The sequence below is a fragment of the Panthera leo genome, chromosome C2 (genome assembly GCF_018350215.1).
Source record: "Panthera leo isolate Ple1 chromosome C2, P.leo_Ple1_pat1.1, whole genome shotgun sequence".
In the NCBI taxonomy this organism is placed as follows: domain Eukaryota; kingdom Metazoa; phylum Chordata; class Mammalia; order Carnivora; family Felidae; genus Panthera; species Panthera leo.
In genome coordinates this window covers 114133840-114155762 of record NC_056687.1, presented here as the reverse complement: position 1 = coordinate 114155762, position 21923 = coordinate 114133840, and the positions used below count along the sequence as shown (strand labels likewise).

General features: G+C 37.3%; 1 protein-coding gene and 1 pseudogene across 3 annotated transcripts in view; both read left to right on the top strand.

Moving 5' to 3' along the window:
• Nucleotides 1-21923, top strand: part of RNF13 (ring finger protein 13) — a 156741-nt gene that overhangs the window by 10986 nt on the left and 123832 nt on the right. For 2 of the 3 annotated variants that reach the window (XM_042955404.1, XM_042955403.1), the window contains exon 2: nt 16065-16194. In XM_042955404.1, the coding sequence (XP_042811338.1) occupies nt 16081-16194 (114 nt within the window). In that variant the 5' untranslated portion in view covers nt 16065-16080. Of the gene's footprint in view, nt 1-10310; nt 10374-16064; nt 16195-21923 lie in introns of those variants that run through there. The other variant, XM_042955405.1, reaches the window with a different exon arrangement.
• On the top strand, nt 10395-12503 carry LOC122229865 (annotated as a pseudogene).

Here is a 21923-nt window from a genome sequence, read left to right as displayed (position 1 = left end):
GACTGATTTTTGTAACATTTATTGGTTTTAATAGTCCTTTACTTTTTTCCCAAATGAATAGGATCATATAGATAAATATGAAGTTGGAAAGTGGAATACTAAATAATTTTAATTTTTATGATGTGAGATTATCCTAAATATGAAGTTTGGGGTGTCCTTCCAACATAATGTTAAGTGATCTTCTGATTATGCTAGTGAATTCCAGATTTTTTATAGTTGGTAAATTTTCAGTCATCTGCACTAATATTTACACAAAACTCAAATAATTTATTTTGAACTTCGGAAGGCATGATTAATATAAAATAATGTATGATTTTTTTATTTTGAAGTAATCACAAAGTTCCAGAAAAGTTGTAAGAACAGTATAGTGACCTTTTTTTTTTTTCCTCCTCAGTCATTTGGGAGTAAGTTGTTGACCTGATGCTCTAAATACTTTAATGTAAAATTCCTGCAAACAAGGATATTCTCCTTGGAGCAATGGCTCAGTTTTAGGGCTGAGGCAGGAAAACTACAAGATGAGACTTGAAAATCTTGTCAGACAACAAAGAGGGGCTCAAGAATGATGGAGACATATAAAAAAGACACAAGCCTGGGGAGCCTGGGTGGCTCAGTCGGTTGAGCACCTCACTTCAGCTTATGTCACGATCTCATAGTCGTGAGTTCGAGCCCCACATTAGGCTTCCTGCTGTCAGCTCTGAGCTTGCTTCGGATCCTCTGTCCCTCCTTCCCCTCCCTCGCTCATTCTCTCTCTCTCTCTCTCAGAAATGAATAAACATTTAAAAAAAGAGACAAGCTGTTTGAGCCAAGTCGGGAACAATTAAGCATCAAAAAATAATTACTATGGCAGATTATAACCCATTGAATGAAATCAGTATAATCCCATACTGATCTACATGAATAAGTTGAAAATTTTGATGAGAAATGGGATAATTACTGTGGTAGAACGATGACCCCAAAGATGTCCACATCCTAACACCTGGACCTGTGAATATGTTACCTCATGTGATAAAAGGAACTTTGCAGATATGGTAAGAACTTTGGGGTAGGAAGATTATCCTATATTCTCCAGGCAGGGTCTTTAGAAGAAGGAAGCAGAAGAGGAGTTTAGAATAATGGGATGCGAAAGGTATCATCTGCCATTGTTGGTTTTGGAGGTGGATAAAGGGGCCTACCAGCCAAGGAATATGGGCAGCTTCTAGAAACTTATAAACATAATAATCAATTGTTGTGTAATTGTGAACACTTATTATTTTAAACATACATGGATAATAGCCTAGAATAGAATATGAAATTTCTGTGGCTTTTAAAAATAAATGCTACTTCAATGAGACTATGGGTGCTCTTTCAGAACTGGAAAGAGAGTCTGTGCCTTAATACAGGCTAATGGCCATATATTCATTTTCCTCTTTTTCCTATTGTTAAATGAGAGAAGCACTGCCTTATTTAAATACTGTCATGAACAGAAAGATAACCATGTCAATTATCAATTTGTTATCTTTCTACTCCAAACTCACCTGCTCCACGATAAAGGACTGGACTCTAAGCAGTTCTTTACAAAGAGCATGATATTAAGCTTTATTGGGTCCTAGAGGGGACAGGATGCTGGAGGAGACAGGGTGCTAGAGGGAATTTACTAGAGAAAGGGTTTTTTCCTTCCTAGTTCCTGTGACTTGTGTTTTCCTTTTCCTGTTCTTGCTGCGTGGTCTGTCGGCAGTACATATGGTTGAGGACATCTGGTGATGGTCTGCCTCAGCCATGGGCCCCAAATACAGAAGACAAAATCAGGAAAAACTAAAATCATAGTTTAATAATTTTTTTAAAAAAATTAAAAACTGCTTTATTGACTTATAATTGCATACTATAAACTGTATATAAAGTATAGAATCCTTCTCTCTCGCTCCTTGCCATCCCTTCCTACATCTTAGTTTACTAATTACTTCTGTTAAACATTCTGTATTTAATTTACTTTATAGTTTCTGTCTCCTAATTGAATTTCTGCTAATACAGAATTAATCCCTGGAGTGGTTGCAGGAGACAGACCTAAAAATTTGAAGTTTTGGTATTGGTGAGCACAGTGCTGAGCTCTTTGCCAGTGGAAGTGGGGTGCTGGTAATCTATGGCATCACAGTTGATATCATCTGTGGTTCATCGTGACTTATTGCCAACTGATGCACATTCCTCAGAGCCCAAATAGCTGCTACATTTGACCTTTATGGCAACTAACTATAAGAACTGTAGTGTGGGATGGAACCTTTTGAGTATTATGCAGTGCTTACAGAGAGAAAACGACAGCTGGATTTCTTAACTCTCAGCTCAAGATCCGCCTTTTTTTTTTTTTTTACACTTCTTTTGATTGCACACTTCAGATCTTTAAATTGTGAATAGACTTGTGAATTATAAGACCTTATTGCTTGCTCATAAATTTTTTTTTTTTTGCGTAAAAGTAACGCACACTTAGAAAACTTGAAGTGTAATGGATTTCTGTTAAGATTTCTGTGCATTTTCTTCTAGATTTTTGTTTGGTATACAATATATAAATAGGCTTTACAAAAGTTTTAAAACATGCAGGTAATATGTAAAGAAAATAAAAACAGTATTGTTTCTATGGGGAGAAAAGTTGATATGATTACATACAAAACATTGGGAATAGTTTGTATGAAGCCCTGAGTTTGGAAAGAATTGATGTTTTTTTTTATTTGCTAACCTTTTGAAATTAAAAATGTGTTAATTTTGTTTCATTTGTTGGAAAAATAAAATTGTAAAGCATTTTCATGGAATCTAAAAAAATTTTGCTTTGGTTGATGGCAATAGTTAAAAATCTTAGGTGAGGCTTGCTTTCAGTTTGGATCAACCTTCGGTTTTTTTGCAAAGAACTATTAGGTATCTTATTTTTGCTTAAAAAGTTAAGCCTTGTTGTTTTTTGTTCTAACACTTTTGCTCATGACAACCTCTAAACCATTTCTTAAATTCCCATACAGCATAGTTTTTTGGGTTTTTTTTTTAACTACAGTATATTAGTAGTTCCCAGTTGTTAAAACTCTTGGAAGTCATGATGCTTTTTAAGGAACACTATGTAGTTATTGATATAATCAAGTTTTGTATGAATTGAGAACACTATTTTGGAGGAAACATAGTACCACATGTATCCAATATACATACATGACCATTAGCACATTTATTAAAAAACCTATTTTATGAAATGTGATTTGGCTATTATAAATTTTACACTAAAGTCATTAACTAGCTGTTCACATGTATTTTCTGTTAATGCTTGCTTTTGATGCTTATTGTAGTATAAGATACATTTATGGAGAAAACCAAATTGAAATTACTATCCTTTAAATCTTTTGGCAAACTAGGAAGAGATTACCATTATTTTAGCAGTGGAGTATTTTGGTCCATTTTTGGAACGCTAGTGATGCTCAGGAATGTCGCTTGGGAATCAGTAGAATAAGAGCTTACTCAGAGGCTTTCCTATGGAGCTGATTAGCTGTTTCATGAGTGTTATTTGGCACTAAACTAGTTGATGTCAGGATGTGAGTTATCTTCAGAATTAAACGTTGTTTGGAAAGGAATTTCCTGAAAGTAATATTGGTCCTAAACATTCATTAAATGCAGCCCCATTTGTAAAATGAAGTTTTAGTCTGTATTTTTGTGTAGATGAGTTGTATGGTATTGTCATAGATTTAAAGTGAGCTTAGGATTTACTGTGATGCTTGGGGAAGTTTTAAAATTTTGCAAATACCAGACCAGCATTAGATGAGTAACTGGCATCTGTGCTCTTCAGCTATACAGATAATTATGTGTGCCGGCCAGGGTGCTCATGTTCTCCAAAACAAGGCCAAGGGAAAATTAACAAAATCAAGAGTTGGTTCTTTGAAAAGATCAACAGAATTAATAAACCTTTCGATAGCTTTAAGAAAAAAAAAGGGAGGCTCCACTAAAATCAAACCTGAAAGAGGGACATATTACTGCCAATTTTACAGAAATAAAAAGAATTATGAAAGAGTACTGTGAATAATTGTAGAACAAGAAATTGGATTACCTAGTTGAAATGGAACAGACAACTTACCAAGACTAGGTCATGAAGAAATAGAATATCTGTATAGATTTTATGACTAGTAAGGAGGTTGAATCAATAATCAAAAACCTCCCTAGCAAGAAAAGCTCAGGACCAGATAGCTTCCCTGGTGAAGTCTACCAAATATCTTAAAAAAGAATTATACCAGTCCTTAAGCTCTTCCAAAAAGTTGAAGAGGAGGGAATACTTCCTAGCTCATTATGTAAGACCAGCATTATTCTGATATGAAAGCCAGACACTGATAGATACTTTAAGAAAACTACAGACCAGGGGCGCCTGGGTGGCGCAGTCGGTTAAGCGTCCGACTTCAGCCAGGTCACGATCTCGCGGTCCATGAGTTCGAGCCCCGCGTCAGGCTCTGGGCTGATGGCTCGGAGCCTGGAGCCTGTTTCCGATTCTGTGTCTCCCTCTCTCTCTGCCCCTCCCCCGTTCATGTTCTGTCTCTCTCTGTCCCAAAAATAAATTAAAAAAAAAAAAAAAAGAAAACTACAGACCAGTATTTCTTATGAGTATTAATGCAAAATCCTCAACAAAGTACTAGCAAACCAAATTCAACAACACCATGATCAAGTGCATTCCTAGAATTCAGGGATGGTTCAGCATATGAAAAATAATCAGTAATACATCATACTAATAGTGTAAAGAAAAAACACATGGCCGTCTTAATTAATGGAGAAAAAAGCATTTGATAAAAATCATGATAAAAAGCATTGAATAAGTAAGAAGGGAGTTACTTCAACATAGTAAAGGTTGTATATGAAGATCCCACACTTAATATCATATCCAGTGGTAAAAGACTGAAAATGAAAGTTCTTCCTTTAAGATCAGGAATAAGACCAGGATGCCTGCTTTTACCACTTCTAGTCCTTATTAGAGTGCTGGAAGTCCTAGCCCTAGCAATCAGGCAAGAAAGAGAAATAAAAGGCAACCAAATTAGAAAGGAAGAAGTGAAATTATCTCTGTTTACAGATAACATGATTTTACATGTATAAAACCATAAAGGTTCCACAAAAAAACCTTATTAGAACTAACAAATTCAGCAAAGTTGAAGGATATATAATCAATATGCAAAAATCAGTGAACTATCACAAAAGGAAATTAATGAAACAATTCCATTTACAATAGCGTCAGAAAGAATAAAATACTGAGGAATAAACTTACCAAGATTGCAAAAGACTTATATGTTGAAAACTACAAAACATTGCTGAGAGAAATTAGACATAAATAGATGGATAGACATCCCATGTTCATGGATTGACAGACTTAGTATTATTAAGATGTCAGTACTATTCAAAGTGATCTGTGGATTTAGTGCAATCCCTATTAGAATACCAATGAATTTTTTTTTTTTACTGAAGTAGAAAAAAATATGTCCTAAAATTCCTATGGAATCTCAAGGGAGCTCAACTAGTCAATATTGACAAAAAACAAAGTTGGAAGTCTCATACTTTCTGATTTCAAAATCTACTACAAAGCTACAGTGATTAAAGCAGTATGGTTCTGGCATAAGGACAAACATACAGACCACTGGAATATGATAGCCTAGAAATAAATCCTTACATATATAGTTAAGTGAATTTTGACAAGGGTGTCAAGACCTTTGAGTGGAGGAGGGGGACAGTCCTTTCAACAAATAGTATTGGGAAAACTGGATATCCTCCTGCAAAAGAATGCAGTTGGACCCATCTTATATACAAAAACAACTCAAAATGATCAAAAACATAAATGTAGAACTAATACGTAAAACTCTTAGATGAAAGCATAGGGGAGAAACTTCATAACATTGGATTTGGCAGTGATATCTTGGATATAACATTAAAAGCACAGGCAACAAAAGAAAAAATAGGTGAGTTGGACTTGTGCACTGAAGGACACTGTACAGAGTGAAAAGAAAACCCATGGAATGGGAGAAAACAGTTTTCAACCATATATCTGATAAGGGAAATAAATACAGACTATATAAAGAACTTTTATAACTCAACAACAACATCCACACCCAGATTAAAAATGGGCAAAGGACTTAAATAATTATTCCTTCCAGGAGACACACAAATAGCTAATAAGCATATGAAAAGATGCTCAACATGACTAATAATTAGGGAAATAAAAATCAAAACCAAATGAGATATCACTTTACACCCAGTAGGATGACTATTGTCAGACAGACAAAATAGTAAGTGTTGGTGAGGATGCAAAGAAATTGGAACCCTGTGCATTGCTGGTAGGAATGTAAAATGGTGCAGCTGATGTGGAAAACGATACAGCAGTTCCTCAAAAAATTAAACAGAATTACCATAATGACTCAGCAATTCCACTTCTGGGCATATACCCCAAAGGAGTGAAAGCAGGGACTCAGTTATTTGTATACCCAGTTCGTAGCAGCTTTATTCACAATAGCCAAAAGATGGAAACAACCAAAGTGTCATCAGTAAATGAATGGATACACAAAATGTGGCATATACATATAATGGGATATTATTTAGCCTTTAAAAAGGAAATTCTGACATATGCTACAACATGGATAAATCTTGACGACATTATGCTAAGTGAAATAAGCCAGACAAAAATGGACAAAAAGTGATTTTGCTTATATCAGGTATGTAGGATAGTCAAATTTATAGAGGCAGAATGTAAAATTGTTGCTGGGAGTGGGGAATGGGAAATTCATGTTTAATGGTTACAGAGTTTCAGTTTGGGGAGATGAAAAGTTCTGGAGATGAATGGTGATGTTGGTTATACAACAGTGTAAATGTAGTTACTGTTACTGAACTTAACACTGAACAAAATTTACCATTTTAAACAATTTTATGTATATTATATCAACATTTAAAAATAAGGCTGAAGGCCTTCTAAGAAGATCCTTGAAGAGTTAAAATGATTTATTTGGTACATTAAAAAAACTTTTCTGGGGCGCCTGGGTGGCGCAGTCGGTTAAGCGTCCGACTTCAGCCAGGTCACGATCTCGCGGTCTGTGAGTTCGAGCCCCGCGTCAGGCTCTGGGCTGATGGCTCGGAGCCTGGAGCCTGTTTCCGATTCTGTGTCTCCCTCTCTCTCTGCCCCTCCCCTGTTCATGCTCTGTCTCTCTCTGTCCCAAAAAAATAAATAAAAAACGTTGAAAAAAAAAAATTAAAAAAAAAAAAAAAACAAAACAAACAAAAAAAAAAAACAAAAAACTTTTCTGTGTTTGACAATTTGTATAATAAACAGAGAAATAGTATAATGAATCTCAATATAATCTTCACCTAGATTTAACATTCACTAGTCTTCTGGTTTAAATTTTTTGACTTGTGTATTTTAAAGTAAATTGCAGGTATCATGACATTTCATTCCTAAGTATTTCACTATGCATCTCCAAAAATAAGGACTTTCTCATTTGACCACAATACTCCCGTCATACCCAAGAAAATGAACAGTTACTTAAAAAAAAAAATGTATCTAATATCTAGAGCACATTCACATTGTCCCTCTTGTTCCTTAACTGTATTTTTATCATTGGTTTGCTTGAAACTTTTGCTTTTGGATTTAATGTTTCATATTTCATGCTGTTTTCCCATTTCATCTCATTACACTATTTTGTTTATTCCATTTAATTTTACAGGAATTGGTGCAGTGCTCTCAAGTAACACCCACCTTGTCTTAGAGCTTTTTTTTTTTTTTTTTTTTTCTGTTCTATGTATTTCCTGTAAGCTTGAAGTTAGCTCTGAAGTCTTGTTAGAATTGGGTTAAAATAGTTTTGACAAGAATACATTTTAGGCGACATAAACTGAACAGAAAGTAGAATGAGAATTTGCCAGTTGGAAAACTTTAGACAGTCAGGAAGCTAATTTCAGATAAAATGTCTGTTAATAATGGGTGAAGTTCTGTCAAGTAGTAGGCACAGTTGGATATGATCAGAGATTGTGATGATGGCTATACCTCTAAGAAACCTGCTTGGTAGTTTTCAAGGATTTTTTTGCATTTTCTCTACTAAATACTTACTTTGAAGAAATGTAGACTTCTGATTTTAGGAATACTTAGAGTGAATACTTAGAGTGAATACTCCTATTTTTGTTAATTATGGAGAAAGAAAGAAAGAGAGTAAAGAGAGAGAGAGAAGGTGGAATGGAGGAAAAGAGGTAGATATTTGTAACTAGCAAGATTTTGTTACCGAAAAACCCGAGTTCAGCTGCTCATTGCTTGGAAGGCCAATACTCAAGAGATTGTTTTTGTTTGGAAAGTAGTATGATTGTGATGAACACCAAGTATCGTATATAAGTGACGAATCATTAAATTCTACACCTGAAACTAATGTTTATGTTAATTAGTAATGTGTATATTAATTAGCTGGAATTTAAGTTAAAACTTGGCCCAAAAAAAAGAAAAAGAAAAAAAAGGAAAGGAATATGAGCTTTATTTAGGAGGAATGCCACCTGGGGAGAGGGTAGATTCTTGTCCAAAAACAAACTCCAAGGTTTGTGCCAGGCCCAAAGAGTTTTAAAGGAACATTAGGGCAGTTAATCAGTAAAAGGGGAGCATAGTGGTCTGTAGCAATTCTTAATTATGTGCAGACTCAGTGGTGTCAGCTTCAGATGTTATCACTGCAGTGCTCAGAGGTTGTGTACTGAGGTGTGGCTGGGGGGGGGGGTGGAGGTTGTACAACAAGGTTTGGTTCTGAGTCTTATTAGCAAACAATGCATGATCTGTAAAACCTCAAAGAAAGGTTTAGTTAATCAGTCAGGTTAAAGGTGCTTGCTAAAACTTAGACCATTAGGTTGGCCAGAGGGGCTGAATTGGTGGCTTCAATTTTATTAGAAGGCTTTTCTGTGTGCTTTTTCAAAAACGTTCTAAAGAAACGTCCTCTTTGGAGAAAGGGGAACCTCTTGCAACTGTTCGTGCGAATGCAAACTGGTGCAGACACTCTGGAGAACAGTATGGAGGTTCCTCAAAAAGTTAAAAATAGAACTAGGCATTTACCCAAGCATATAAAAATACAGATTCAAAGAGGGTACATGCACCCTAATGTTTATAGCAGCATTATCAACAATAGCCAAACTATGGAGAGAACCCAAATGTCCATCGACTGATGAATGGATAAAGAAGATGTGGTGTATATATATATATACAATGGAATATCACTCAGCCATCAAAAAGAAATGAAGTCTTGCCATTGGCAGCAATGTAGATGGAGCTACAGTATATTATGCTAAGCGAAAAAAGTCTGAGAAAAACAAATACCATATGATTTCACTCATATATAGAATTTAAGAAACAAAACAGATGAACATATGGGAGTGGGGAAGAGAGAGGGAAACAAACCATAAGAGATCCTTAAATATAGAGAACAACTGAGGGTTGATGGAGGGAGGTGGGTGGGCGATGGGCTTAGATGGATGATGGGTATTAAGGAGGGCATTTGTTATGATGAGCACTGGGTGTTATATGTAAGTGATGAATCACTGAATTCTGCTCCTGAAACTAATATTATCCTGTATGTTAACGGACTAGAACTTAAATAAAATCATGAAAAAAGAATGTCCTCAATAGAATACATTCTATTTGGGAGTGATAAGAGTCACAACAAATAATACTTCATTGAATTCTGTTATAGAGGCTGCAGTAATTGAATAAATTCGAATTTATCAGAGACTGATGAGAATTGTAATGGGGAAGAAAGGTATAACACCCACTCTGCATGATGAGTCAGGGGTTCTGGTTGATAATAACACTCTAAATGGGTGTAACCTGACACCAGGTTTCACTAGCTTTGTGGAAGGATACAGGCTGGGAACATGGCTTATCAGCATAAGATATATCTTAACTGAGAAGCCTTATGTTCATTCAGGTACAGCTTTTATACTCAACCAAGAGTGTACTGAATTGTAAGCGTATGTGGGTGGGTATCAGAGCAGCATAGGAGAGTCTCCTATAGGAAAGGAACCCCTTTTTGTAACAGTCCGTGAGTAGCTTCCAGGTTTCTTTAAGGGTCATACTTGATTTTAAGAGAGATTACCCCTTGGGGAACGTTTTTGTTTTTGTGACAAGCTTTTATAATTAACAGTCTTTCCACTTGTCATTCTTTTCATCAGTTAGGAAGTCATTTTTACAGTAAGTAATGTTGTCTAGTAATACAACTTTCTCTCCAGAAGATTTCTTGGAGATTTTTGTGATTATTTTTTTGTGTGTGTGATTTTTTTTTTTTGAAAATGTGTTAATAACTATGGATCTTTTTTTTACAGAAACTGCATATATTTAAACAAAAATTTGCATATAATATCATAGGATTCATCATTTTCTCCTGAATTTTCCTTTGAAGGTAGATGATTGTATTTTAATTTCTGGCTAACACATGATTGTTATAGATGATATATATATCACAAGATATAGAGCTGGTGACAGCAGAGTGCATTTTTTGAAATTGTGAGTTGATCAGAGCAAGGGTACTTGTGGGACTACAGGGAAATAAAAATGTTTAGTTGGACAGACTCTGAAAATTTTAGACTGTTTGCCACTTCTTCAACATTTACTTCTGTTGATTGCCTTCCTTCCCCCCACATTCATTTCAACATTCTTTTCTTTCTTAACTTTTGTGAAATCAGTCTCTTTCTTTGTTTTCCCTTTCTCTTGACCCTTAAATTTATATACTGTTTAGAGTTTTCTTTAGCCCTCTTCTTGATTTTCACTTTTGCGTTAAAATCACTTTAGTTATCACATATTTGTTGATGATACTACATCTCTCTGTGCCTAGGGTAGAGCTCCTGACTTCTATTTATTGCATTCTGTTTACATGCCCACCAGAATATTTCACAAACATTAATGGAAAAAAAACAGCCCCAGTTGTGCTCACCTCCACTAACTGTAGTTCTCCTTTGGTATTTCCTGTTTTGTCTATTGGCAGCACCACCCCAAAACTCTCTTCCTCCTGTATTCCACTGCTGTTAAGTCCTTATGTGCATTTTTGTATTTATTCCACAGAGTTGTCCTTTTAAGTCCTAAACAATTCTCCTTTTACAGATGAAGCAACTTAGTCATTTTGTCTCAAAATCACACTGTTCGTATGTGTCAGTGCCTCAGCATAAACCTACGTCTATCAAATACTGGATCTCCTATTTCTTACCACAGTTAGAATACTACTACTCACTTCTGTGACTTTAATCTAAAAAAAATAAGAGTGTGCCTATGGAGTTTAACTACAAGAGTATTTATCGTAGAGTTTATAGTAGTCAAAAAATTTTCTAACAATAGAGATTCTGTTTGATCCATTAGAGTGCATTCCATTAAATCCATTATAGTGCATTCACATGGAATGTCATGTGGTCATTATATATTGTTTTAAACCAGTAGTTCTCATTTTGTATAAACAAAGTCATGTGTGGAAACCCAGTGTATGAAATACAATTAAAAAAAAAATGTCCTCAGGTACCCTCAGGAAACCCAGTGTATGAAATGTCCTCAGGAAACCCAGTGTATGAAATATAATTTAAAAAAAATGTCCTCAGGTACCATGATGGTGGATGGGGCCAGTCAGGTGCTCCTGGGCTCTGGCCTCACCATCTTGTCCCAGTTGCTCATGTAGGATATGAGCCTCTTCCTCCAATAGTAGGATGAAATATTTTTGGTTGGCAAGTAAGTCGGCTTCCTGGTCTGTTTTGTTATGCTCAGCACATTGCAAACATCCATGGGAAGTGTAGGTTTTTCACAGGCTTAACTCCAAGACTGTTCAGGAGTCCTTGGAACTGTGGTCCATGGTAAAATTTTGCAGCGTTACCAGGAATGTGACAAGGTTGACTATTTAGGCCCTGTAAATGTACAGAAAGAAGTCACACCCTCCTTCAACCAATTTATCAAGGAGACAACTTGAAAGATGGTGGCTCATTCTGCTGCTACCCTCATCACACCTTCCACACGATTAGTCTGGGATTTATGAAACAATTCATTGGCAGAAAATCCAAGTACTATGGACTTCGTGACTCCATAGTAACCATCTGTTGCAAAGAGGGCATCCTAGGACTTTTGCAGGTCTTATTCCTTGTCTCCTAGGTGATATCACTTATTTGTGGCTCTGTAACTCACTGGCCTACCTCATCAATAGCTATGCACTGGACAGTGGAGTTTCCACCAGGAGTGAAATGAAGAGTTATTCCCAAGCTGTCACAGGATTTTTTTGCCAGTATATTGACCTATCCCTCTGTGCTTGTCTTTAATCTTGTGGCTGTCAACAACTGTGTACTAGCTGGTGGGTCTCCTTCCTACTCCCCAATATATACTTCTTGGATAGAGTGCTGGTAATGCTACAAAAAGACAGAAATATGAGCTGAGGAAATAGCTTGTTTTTTCCGGATGGTCCCCTGTAGGAAGACTTATTGTTGTGACCTGAGAATGTCAATTTGAAGATGTGGGGCAGGGACAGTGACATTTCTTTCTTTCTTTTTTTTTTTAAAGGGACTTTTTTTTTTTAATGTTTATTTTTTATTTTTGAGAGACAGAGAGAGACAGCATGAGTGGGAGAGGGGCAAAGAGAGAGGGAGACACAGAACATGAAGCAGGCTCCAGGCTCAGCTGTCAGCACAGAGCCTGATGCCGGGCTTGAACTCACGAGCCGTGAGATCATGACCGGAGCCGAAGTTGGATGCTTAACCAACTGAGCCACCCAGGCGCCCCAACAGTGACATTTCTATAGTCCCAGATGCACGGAGTAATGGGAGAGAATGTTGATTTGTATACAGTGTGGCTGCTTTTTAAATAGTCATTTGATCTTGGAAAAAATGTTTGAAAAGTGTGGAAGCCCCAGAGGGTTTCCTGGACTGCTAGCTGCTTAGTTCTCCAGGGGATGCTATGGTACAGGGTTTGAAATTTTTAATTTTTTCAAGTACAGTTAATGAATTAGGAAAATATTCACAATATATGAAGTGAAAAGATTACAGTTAACAAAACAATGTGCACATATAGTATATTCCCAGTTTTGCTAAATATATATTTGAATGTACATATCACTAAAAGAATGGAAGGTTACACACCAAAATATGGATGCTAGTTATTCCTTAATTTGGTGATTATGAGTGATTTAAATTTTTTGCACATTTTCAACAATCAATAAGGGCTAGTTTTGTAAAGAGAGACAATAAAAACTCCAGAACGTGTTATTTTTCAAAACATAATAAAAGCAAAAAGAAGTGTAACAAACCCACTGCCTATTGTTAAATACACACGTACATGTTCCCCCTCCCCTCTGTCTCTGCTGTCTCATATCCAGAGTAAAAGAAGGAAACAGTCCAGTGGCTATTGTGCCTTGAGCATTGGTTTGAAGTCCTTGAGTACCTGTGTTAAGCATAGGGTTAACCTTTTGAACATCAACTTGAATATCGGTGTTACTTTCAGTTGGCCTTTACAGTGTGGATTTATCTTTATTATTTATTTCTTTTTGCTTCTTTTGAGTATATTTTGTTCTTCTCTGAAGTTCTTGAGATGGAAGCTTAGATTATCAAAATGAATCCTTTCCTCTTTTACGAATGTATGCATTCAATGCTATAAATTTTCTCTCAGCGCTGCTTCAGCTGTGTCCCACAAACTTTAATATGTTGTATTTTCATTTTCATTCAATTCAATGCATTTTTTTACATTTTTCTTGAGGCTTTTTCTTTAGTCCATGGATTATTTAGAATTGTGTTGTTTAGTTTCCAAATGTTTAAAGATATTTTTCGCGGGGTAAAGTCCAGAGAAAACTAGATATAAGCTTTTAAGAGTCCTTTATCAATGGAGTCACGCAGGATATACTTAATTCCTCAGCACTAAGTTATGACAACACATGTGAAATGCTCAGTACCCAGGGTTTATATTGGGCACTGTTCAGTGATTCAGTACTCAGGGTTTCTGTTGGGGACTGTGCTTGTAAGTACCCTCTACCTAGCATTCAAAATTTCAGATTATCAGAAAGAAAATGTGTTTTCAACATAACCACATTATTTGCAGAGTTCAGACACAATGAGACGTTCTTATCAGGGAATGATGGGAACCTTCCTGAAATAAGAAGGGCCAATTCTGCAAGCAGGTCTTTCTAATGATAGCAGCCTCAGGCCTGCTATGTTAACTCTTTTCTGCACAAAGGTATATTATAACATGTATTTCCTAAGAAACTAATAGCAACAAATCTATACTTTTTTTTTTTTTTTTTTTTTTTTTTTGAGAGAGAGAGAGAGAGAGACAGAGACAGAGAGAGAGAGGGAGAGAGAGAACACACAAGCAGGGGAGAGGAGCATAGGGACAAAGCCCAACTTGGGGCCCGATCCCATGAGCCTGGGATCATGAACTGAGTCAAAATCAAGAGTCAGATGCTCAACCGACTGAGCCACCCCAGCACCCCCAAATCTATACATTTTTAAAAAAGCTTTATTGACATATAATTAACATACCATAAGATTTACCCATTTAAAGTGAACAGCACACACACACAAAATAAAGTGAACAGCACAGTGATTTTTAGTATATTTATGGAGTTGTGTAACAATCACCATAATCTAATTTTAGAAAATTTTCTTCACCCCTAAAAGAAACCCCATACCCATGGGCAGTCATTCCCCATTCCTAGCTGCCCACCAAGTTCCCTTGGCTCCTACCTGCAGCCCCCCAGGCAATCCCTAATCCACTCTTTGTCTCTGTGGAACAGATCTATACATTTGACATGTTTCCAACTTCATTTCTTCTTTGATCTTAATGGTTTTGTAAGAAGGTAGTTCAAAAATTGTTCAGAGGCATTTCTCTTTCAGTGTGTGTCAAAGAGTCACATTGTTGATACAGAGCCTTATCAACAGTAATCATCATCAAAATTAGTATTACTTGAGTTAGTGGCATTTACTGAAATAATTCATTATTAAGGCCCTTGTCTCTGGGGTGCTCAGTCAGTTGAGCATCTGATTCTTGGTTTCGGCTCAGGTCATGATCTCAGGGTCATGGGATTGAGTCCCTCATGAGGCTCCGTGCTGAGTGCGGAGCCTGCTTAAGATTCTGTCTCTCTGCCTCTCTCTTTCTCTCTCTCTGTCTCAAATAAAAATAAAATAAAAATAAAGGCCCTTGTCTTTGCAAACTTTGTTCTCACCTTTAAAAAAATATGTTATACTGATCGTTGAGGCCTACCAAGAGAATTTTAATCTTATTACTTGGTTATTGTTTAGTCCTTTAATGGTATCTTTTTGCTGCAAGATAGCTAAGGACTCATAGAAAATTGGGTGAAGTTGGAAAAGGTAGCTGCACTATTGCCATTAGGATGTAGAGGGAAAAAGGTACATACATCGTTAGGAGGGACAGAGCAAAGCGTATTTATAATATATGGCTGGTTTTTCTCTTATATTCTCTAAAGTGGGTGCAATATGCAAGAATAAATAAAAAGTTAATTTGCATGTGAAATTATTAGTTATATTTAAATAATTATAAAAATTCTTTAAAATTGTAGGTGTGCCTGGGTGGCTCGGTCAGTTGAGTGTCTGACTCTTGATTTTGGCTCCAGTCATAGTCTCATGGTTCCTGGGTTTGGGTCCCATGTTGGGCTCTGTGCTTACAGGGTGGAGCCTGCTTGGGATTCTCTCTCTCTCCTTCTTTCTCTGTCCCTCTCCTGCACATTTTTTTAATAGACATTAAAAAAATAAAATTGTAAAAATTGTAAAGCAAAGGGATTTTTTTGTGTTTTTTAGTCATTATATTCATTGAAATCTAGTTCCCTTCCTAACTGAATTAGTAGACAAGCCGTACTACATACTGAGAACCATGGAAGGATATTTGTTTAGTGGTTAAAACACAGAACTTAGTTACCATGAGTTATGTGGTTATTGACTAACTTTGGGTGTGTACTTAAATGTCCAAATCTGTCTAAATTCTTATGCTTTTGAAATATGTTTAATTTTAATGTTAACACATTTGTAAGATTTTTTTGGACATCAGGAATTAACATATTAAGTGATTTGTTTTCAGGGACCAAGTACCAGAGCTCATCGTTACTTATTTGCTTATCTTCCAGGTGATTTTACAGCAAGATGCTGCTCTCCATCGGGATGCTCATGCTGTCAGCCACACAAGTCTATACCATTTTGACTGTCCAGCTCTTTGCATTCTTAAACCTACTACCTGTAGAAGCAGACATTTTAGCAGTAAGTACAGTAAGATTTATTCATGTTTAAAAACATCCCTTAAAGAAGAGCTTTTAAGAAGTCCTAAATGGTAAGATGTTTACCTATGAACATACAGGCACGTGCACATGGTTTTTACTTGGAAGTGGAGGGCTTTACTCATGTTTTTATTGCTTAATATCTAACATAAAATCTCACATACAGTAAGTACTTGATAAATGTTGTTCTTGAGAGTGTGTGCATTTTCTTTTTTTTTTTTTTTTTAATTTTTTTTTTTAACGTTTATTTTTGGGACAGAGAGAGACAGAGCATGAATGGGGGAGGGGCAGAGAGAGAGGGAGACACAGAATCGGAAGCAGGCTCCAGGCTCTGAGCCATCAGCCCAGAGCCTGACGCGGGGCTCGAACTCACGGACCGCGAGATCGTGACCTGAGCTGAAGTCAGACGCTTAACCGACTGAGCCACCCAGGCGCCCCATAGAGTGTGTGCATTTTCAAGAGTGCTCTTGCACACATGAATCTACGTGTTGTGTATTTGTATAGAATCTTACTGTTTTTCTTGGTAATTAGCATAGCTCTAATGACTTTGATAACAATATTTTTTTAATTTTTAAATTATTTTTAAATTTTTTAAAATTAAATGTTTATTTATTTATTTTTGAGATAGGGTGAGAGAATCCCAAGCAGGCTCTACAGTGTGAGTGCAGAGCCCAGCATGGGGCTGAAACTCACAAACTGTGAGATCATGACCTGAGCCAAAATCAAGAGTCCGATGCTTAGCCAACAGAGCCACCCAGGCGCCCCTGATAACATCACTTTTTTTAATGTTTATTTATTTTTGAGAGACAGAGCCTGAGTCAGGGAGGGGCAGAGAGAGACAGAGACACGGTATCTGAAGCAGGCTCCAGGCCCCGAGCTGTCAGCACTGAGCCTGATGCGGGGCTTGAACTCAAGGACCATGAAATCATGACCTGAGCCAAAGTTAGATGCTTAACCAACCGAGCCACCCCGGTGCCCCAATATTAAAAAGCATTTTTTTAAATTTTGTTTATTTTTGAGAGAGAGAGAGACAGACAGACAGAATGTGAGCGAGGGAGGGCAGAGAGAGATGGACACACAATCTGAAGCAGGCTCCAGGCTTTGAGCTGTCAGCACAGAGCCCGACACAGGGCTCGAACTTACGAACCGTGAGTTCATGACCTGAGCCAAAGTCGGACACTTAACTGACTGAGCCACCCAGACACCCCTTGATATTTTTAAAAATTATATAAGATGTTTATAGGAAATTTCAACCTCAGATTAATATTAATGAGAAGGGAAGCAGAATGATCTGATCTTTGATGGTAGATAGAAAAGTTTTTAGAAAAGAAGATTGCTCTTCAAAACCTTAGTATTTCTTTCTAGGTTGTTTTACTGTCCTCTGCACTGGGAAGTGTATATATTTCCTGTTTCTCATTTCTTTGAAGCCAGAAAAAGAACTAACTGTGTGTGTATGTATATATGTGTGTCTACACATCTATACTCTAGGTGCTATGCTAAAGATTTATTATTTTAAATTTCTAGGTGCAAGTGATTTGCTTAATGACATTAGGTCACTCTAGAAACAGAAGGGCCAGAATTGTTGCTGACCGAAGCTTGATGTGGTGCTCAGCCATGTTTCTGTATACTGTGGTACTTGTGGAAGTGTTGAGGATCATTGTGGAATTTGGGAGAGCCAGACTGGTTTCTGTATCACAACTTTTGAAGCATAGCAACTCAAATCCCTATGAGATTTCTCACTGTTACCCTCTTTAGTAAGGAACTGGTTGATTAGATTTTTCTGGAATAGTCTAGATGGAGTAGAAGTGGAACCTTGAAGGACTAGGAGTCCATTGATATGCAAATTTCCCTCTAACTTGGTCCCCAGAGTCCTTGGAATAGTCTTGGGATGACTTTTGAAGTGAAGTAGATTTATGGACTGATAGGGAATGAAGTTCTCCATGTCTGGCTTTTCTCCTTTGATTTCTTTTATATTCTCCCCTCCCCTTCCTCTGTTTTTTGTAATATCTGCCACTCCTTTAACTCCCTTCTTTCCTTTTTACCTGAAGTGGATTGTTATTTTATGGTTTAGCTATGTGATGGGTTAAAGGGGCTTCAGTGGACTGCTCTGGGAACTTAACCAGCTGTGTGATCTTAATCAAATTATTTAGCCACTGTAAGTGCTTCTGTTTCTTTATTTATAAACTGGTATGTTGTAATGATGATTAGATAAGGTAAACTACTTAGAACAGTATCAGACACACAGTAAATGCTTTATCTTTTTTATCTTCATTATATAATCATTCTCCTCATCCTTCACTTACTTCCTCGAGCAGTATATGAGACGGCTCAAGGTGTTTGCTTTTTTGTTAATGGAGAGACAAAATAAAATATTAGGTATAGAAGAACAATTAGTGCTTGCCAGCAGTATTCCGTGTGTTTCAGGCAGGTAAATGTGAAATGTATGTTGATATCATCTAGGGAAGGAACCATCAGAATGGGACTTAAATCTGGTCATTATGCTGACACCAAAGGATAGAAGGCTGACCATGCAGAAATAGCTGGAGGGGAGTAGATTGTGAAGGCAGTAACTAGTAAAAAGAGGAACTAAATATCAAGGCAGAGGAACTAGATCAGTAACACAAGCATCGAAAGGAAATGAGTCAAGAGCAAGAAAATGTTAGCTTTTCCTTTTACGTGAATAAGAGCATCGTGAAATCTGAGTGGAGATTTAAAGAAGTTGGACATCAGATTGGTCCATTTTGGGCTGGTATTAGTATGCTCCTTTTGAAAAGATAAAATTCAGATGATTTTATTTTTGGTGGTTGAATTCTACCATTTGTTACTTCCCTGACAACAGTATTTGTCCAGCTGGTTAGAGTTCTAAGAGAATATGGAGATGCTACTATAGTGTGTTGCTGACTACTCAGTAAGTCCCCTAGATTGTGAGTACCTGGAAGGCAGAACTGTGTCTTACTATACTTTGTTTCTGGTGCCGAGTGAGAGTAATATGTAGTAGGAATTCGATAAATGTTTGAACTGATTACTAACTTTCCTTGGAGATTTAATTTTTTCATATTTTCTTTAAATAACATTCCTTGGGACTTGATTTTTTAAAGTTTATTTGAGAGAGAGTGGGTGTGCGCTTGTGGGTGGGGAAGGGGGAGAGAGAGAGAGAGAGAGAGAGAGAGAGAGAGAGAGAGAATCCCAAGCAGGCTCTGCACTAACAGGGCAGAGCCTGATGTGGGACTCCCATCTCATGAACCGTGAGATCATGACCTGAGCCAAAATCAGGAGTCAGACACGTAATCGACTGAGCCACCTAGGCACCCTGATACTTTAAATGATTATTATTTCCGTTAGCAATTCATCTTCATCATCTTTTATCATATCTCTCTTCTTTGACCCAAAATGAAATGTGACATTATGAATTATGTAGGTTTGTGTCTAGAAACATGGAGCTTTAGATTTGGCAGAGGCATTACACTTTAGAGATAACCAGATCGATGTGGACTATTCTCAGGTATATAGGCTACAAGTGACTTGTTAGCTTTGAGCTGTGCCATGATCTTACTGAAAAGTAGTACCTATCTTAATGTGGTTTCAGAGAGTCAAACAAGCCGATTTTGGTTTACTCCCAGTCTGCCTTTTGATTCTGTTGTAGGGATTTATTTGTCAGAGAGAATTTACTTCTTGGTAGGTAGTTGTGAGGGTCAGTGGGCAGAGTAAGAGAGAAGCATCCAGTGGTTAGTGGTCTGAATGGATCAGATTATATAGCATGGTTGTTAAGAGCTCCTGCAACAGATTTGAAAACTGAATTGAAATCCAGTTCTGCCGCTCTGTAGTCACATGACCTTGGACAAATAGCTTCATATCTCTTAAGTCTCCATTTACTTATGAAATGAGACTGTATGAGACACAGTGTGGGGCACTGAGTTAAGAGCCAGCACTCTGGGACCTGATTGCCTGGGTGAGAATCCTGGTTCTTCTAATTTACTAGAGCAAGTTCTTTTCTTTTGTTTAAATTAAATTTTATTTTATTTTTTTAGAGAGAATGAAAGCATGAGTGGTGGAGAGAATCAGAGGGAGAGAGAGAAAGAATCTAAAGTAGGCTCCACGCTCAGTGGCATGCTAGATCCCATGACCCTGGGATCATGCCCCAGCTCAAATCAAGAGTCAGACACTCAACAACTAAGCCACCCAGGTGTCCCTAGAACAAATTTTTGTTAACATTTTGTGGCCAATCTGTAAAATGAGGATGGTAAAATAGTGGCCTACTTTATAAGGATTTTTTTTTCTTTCTTTTTTTTTTTTTTTTAATGTTTATTTATTTTTGAGACAGAGAGAGACAAAGCATGAACGAGGGAGGGTCAGAGAGAGAGAGGGAGACACAGAATCCGAAGTGGGCCCCAGGCTCTGAGCTGTCAGCACAGAGCCCGACGCGGGGCTTGAACTCACGGACTGTGAGATCATGACCTGAGCCAAAGTTGGCCGCTTAACCGACTAAGCCACCCAGGCGCCCCTATAAAGATTTTTTAAGGATTAAATAAATGAACACCTGTTAGGTGTTTAACATGATCTCCTAAATGCTCAATAATTGTTAACATTTGTAACTTTTTAAATTGAATTAAATCTGTTAAGCCTGCTGTTGAAGGAAAGAATTGGTTAAGGAAAAGATTTTTTTGAAAGAAGTGGATTAAAACTAATATATGGCAGTAACTGGAGATGGAATTCCAGAGAGGAGTAACTTTATTTTCTACTTCAGAAATTTTAACAGTGAGCGTTCTTTTTTTTTTTTTTTTTTTTTAATGTTTATTCATTTATATTGTGAGAGAGAGGGAGAGAGAGAGAGAGAGAGTATGCGAGTGTGCATGCATGCACACAAGGAGGGGAGGGGCAGAGAAAGAGGGAGAGAGAGAATCTGAAGCAGGCTCTGCACTGTTAGCTCAGTGTTTATGAAGTGCAAACTGGCACTCTCCCTATTTCTTGTTCCCTGATCTGTGGTCTGGAGAGGGACTTCCAATACCGGACTTCCACAGCCTCTTTTTCTTTCCCTTTTGTCTCTCCACAGAAGGGTTTCCCCCACTCTGTGTCTATGCCACCGTTTTATCTCCCCCAATTCACATACATGCATCTCAGTTCTGCTAAGCTGTGTCCCTCCACCTGTGGAGGTTTTTGTGTCCCTTTGCAAGCTGATTTCGTGGGTGCTCCAAGTGTTCTGACCTCAAAACAGCAGTGTTTGAGGGATGAGGGAAATCCAGGTCCCTATAGTTCTCTGCCATTCTAACTCCTCTGAAATGATAATTTCTTAAAAATGATTTGATGCTTCTTTTTTCTCTGGGAAAAAGGCATCTTTCGTAAGCTAGAGCCAGATATCCTGTATATCTCTTCTATTAAATGAGACCCTTTAGAGAAAGTCAGATGGAACTCTTGCAGGAAAATAATCTGTTTAGAAAATTCCTTGCTGGGAGTGGGGGCTCCTGGGTAGCTCAGTCAGTTGAGTGTCTGACTTTGGCTCAGGTCATGATCTCATGGTTTGTGAGTTCAAACCCCACATCGGGCTCTGCTGTCAGGGGAAAGACAGCTTCAGATCCTCTGTCCTCCTCTGTCTCTGCATCTCCTTCACTCCTGCTCTCTCTGTCAAAAATAAATAAACATTAAAAAAATAAATAAAGAAAATTCCTTGCTAGGAAATTGTGGGAAAAACTCAGGAGGTAGTGAGTGGTTTAATGT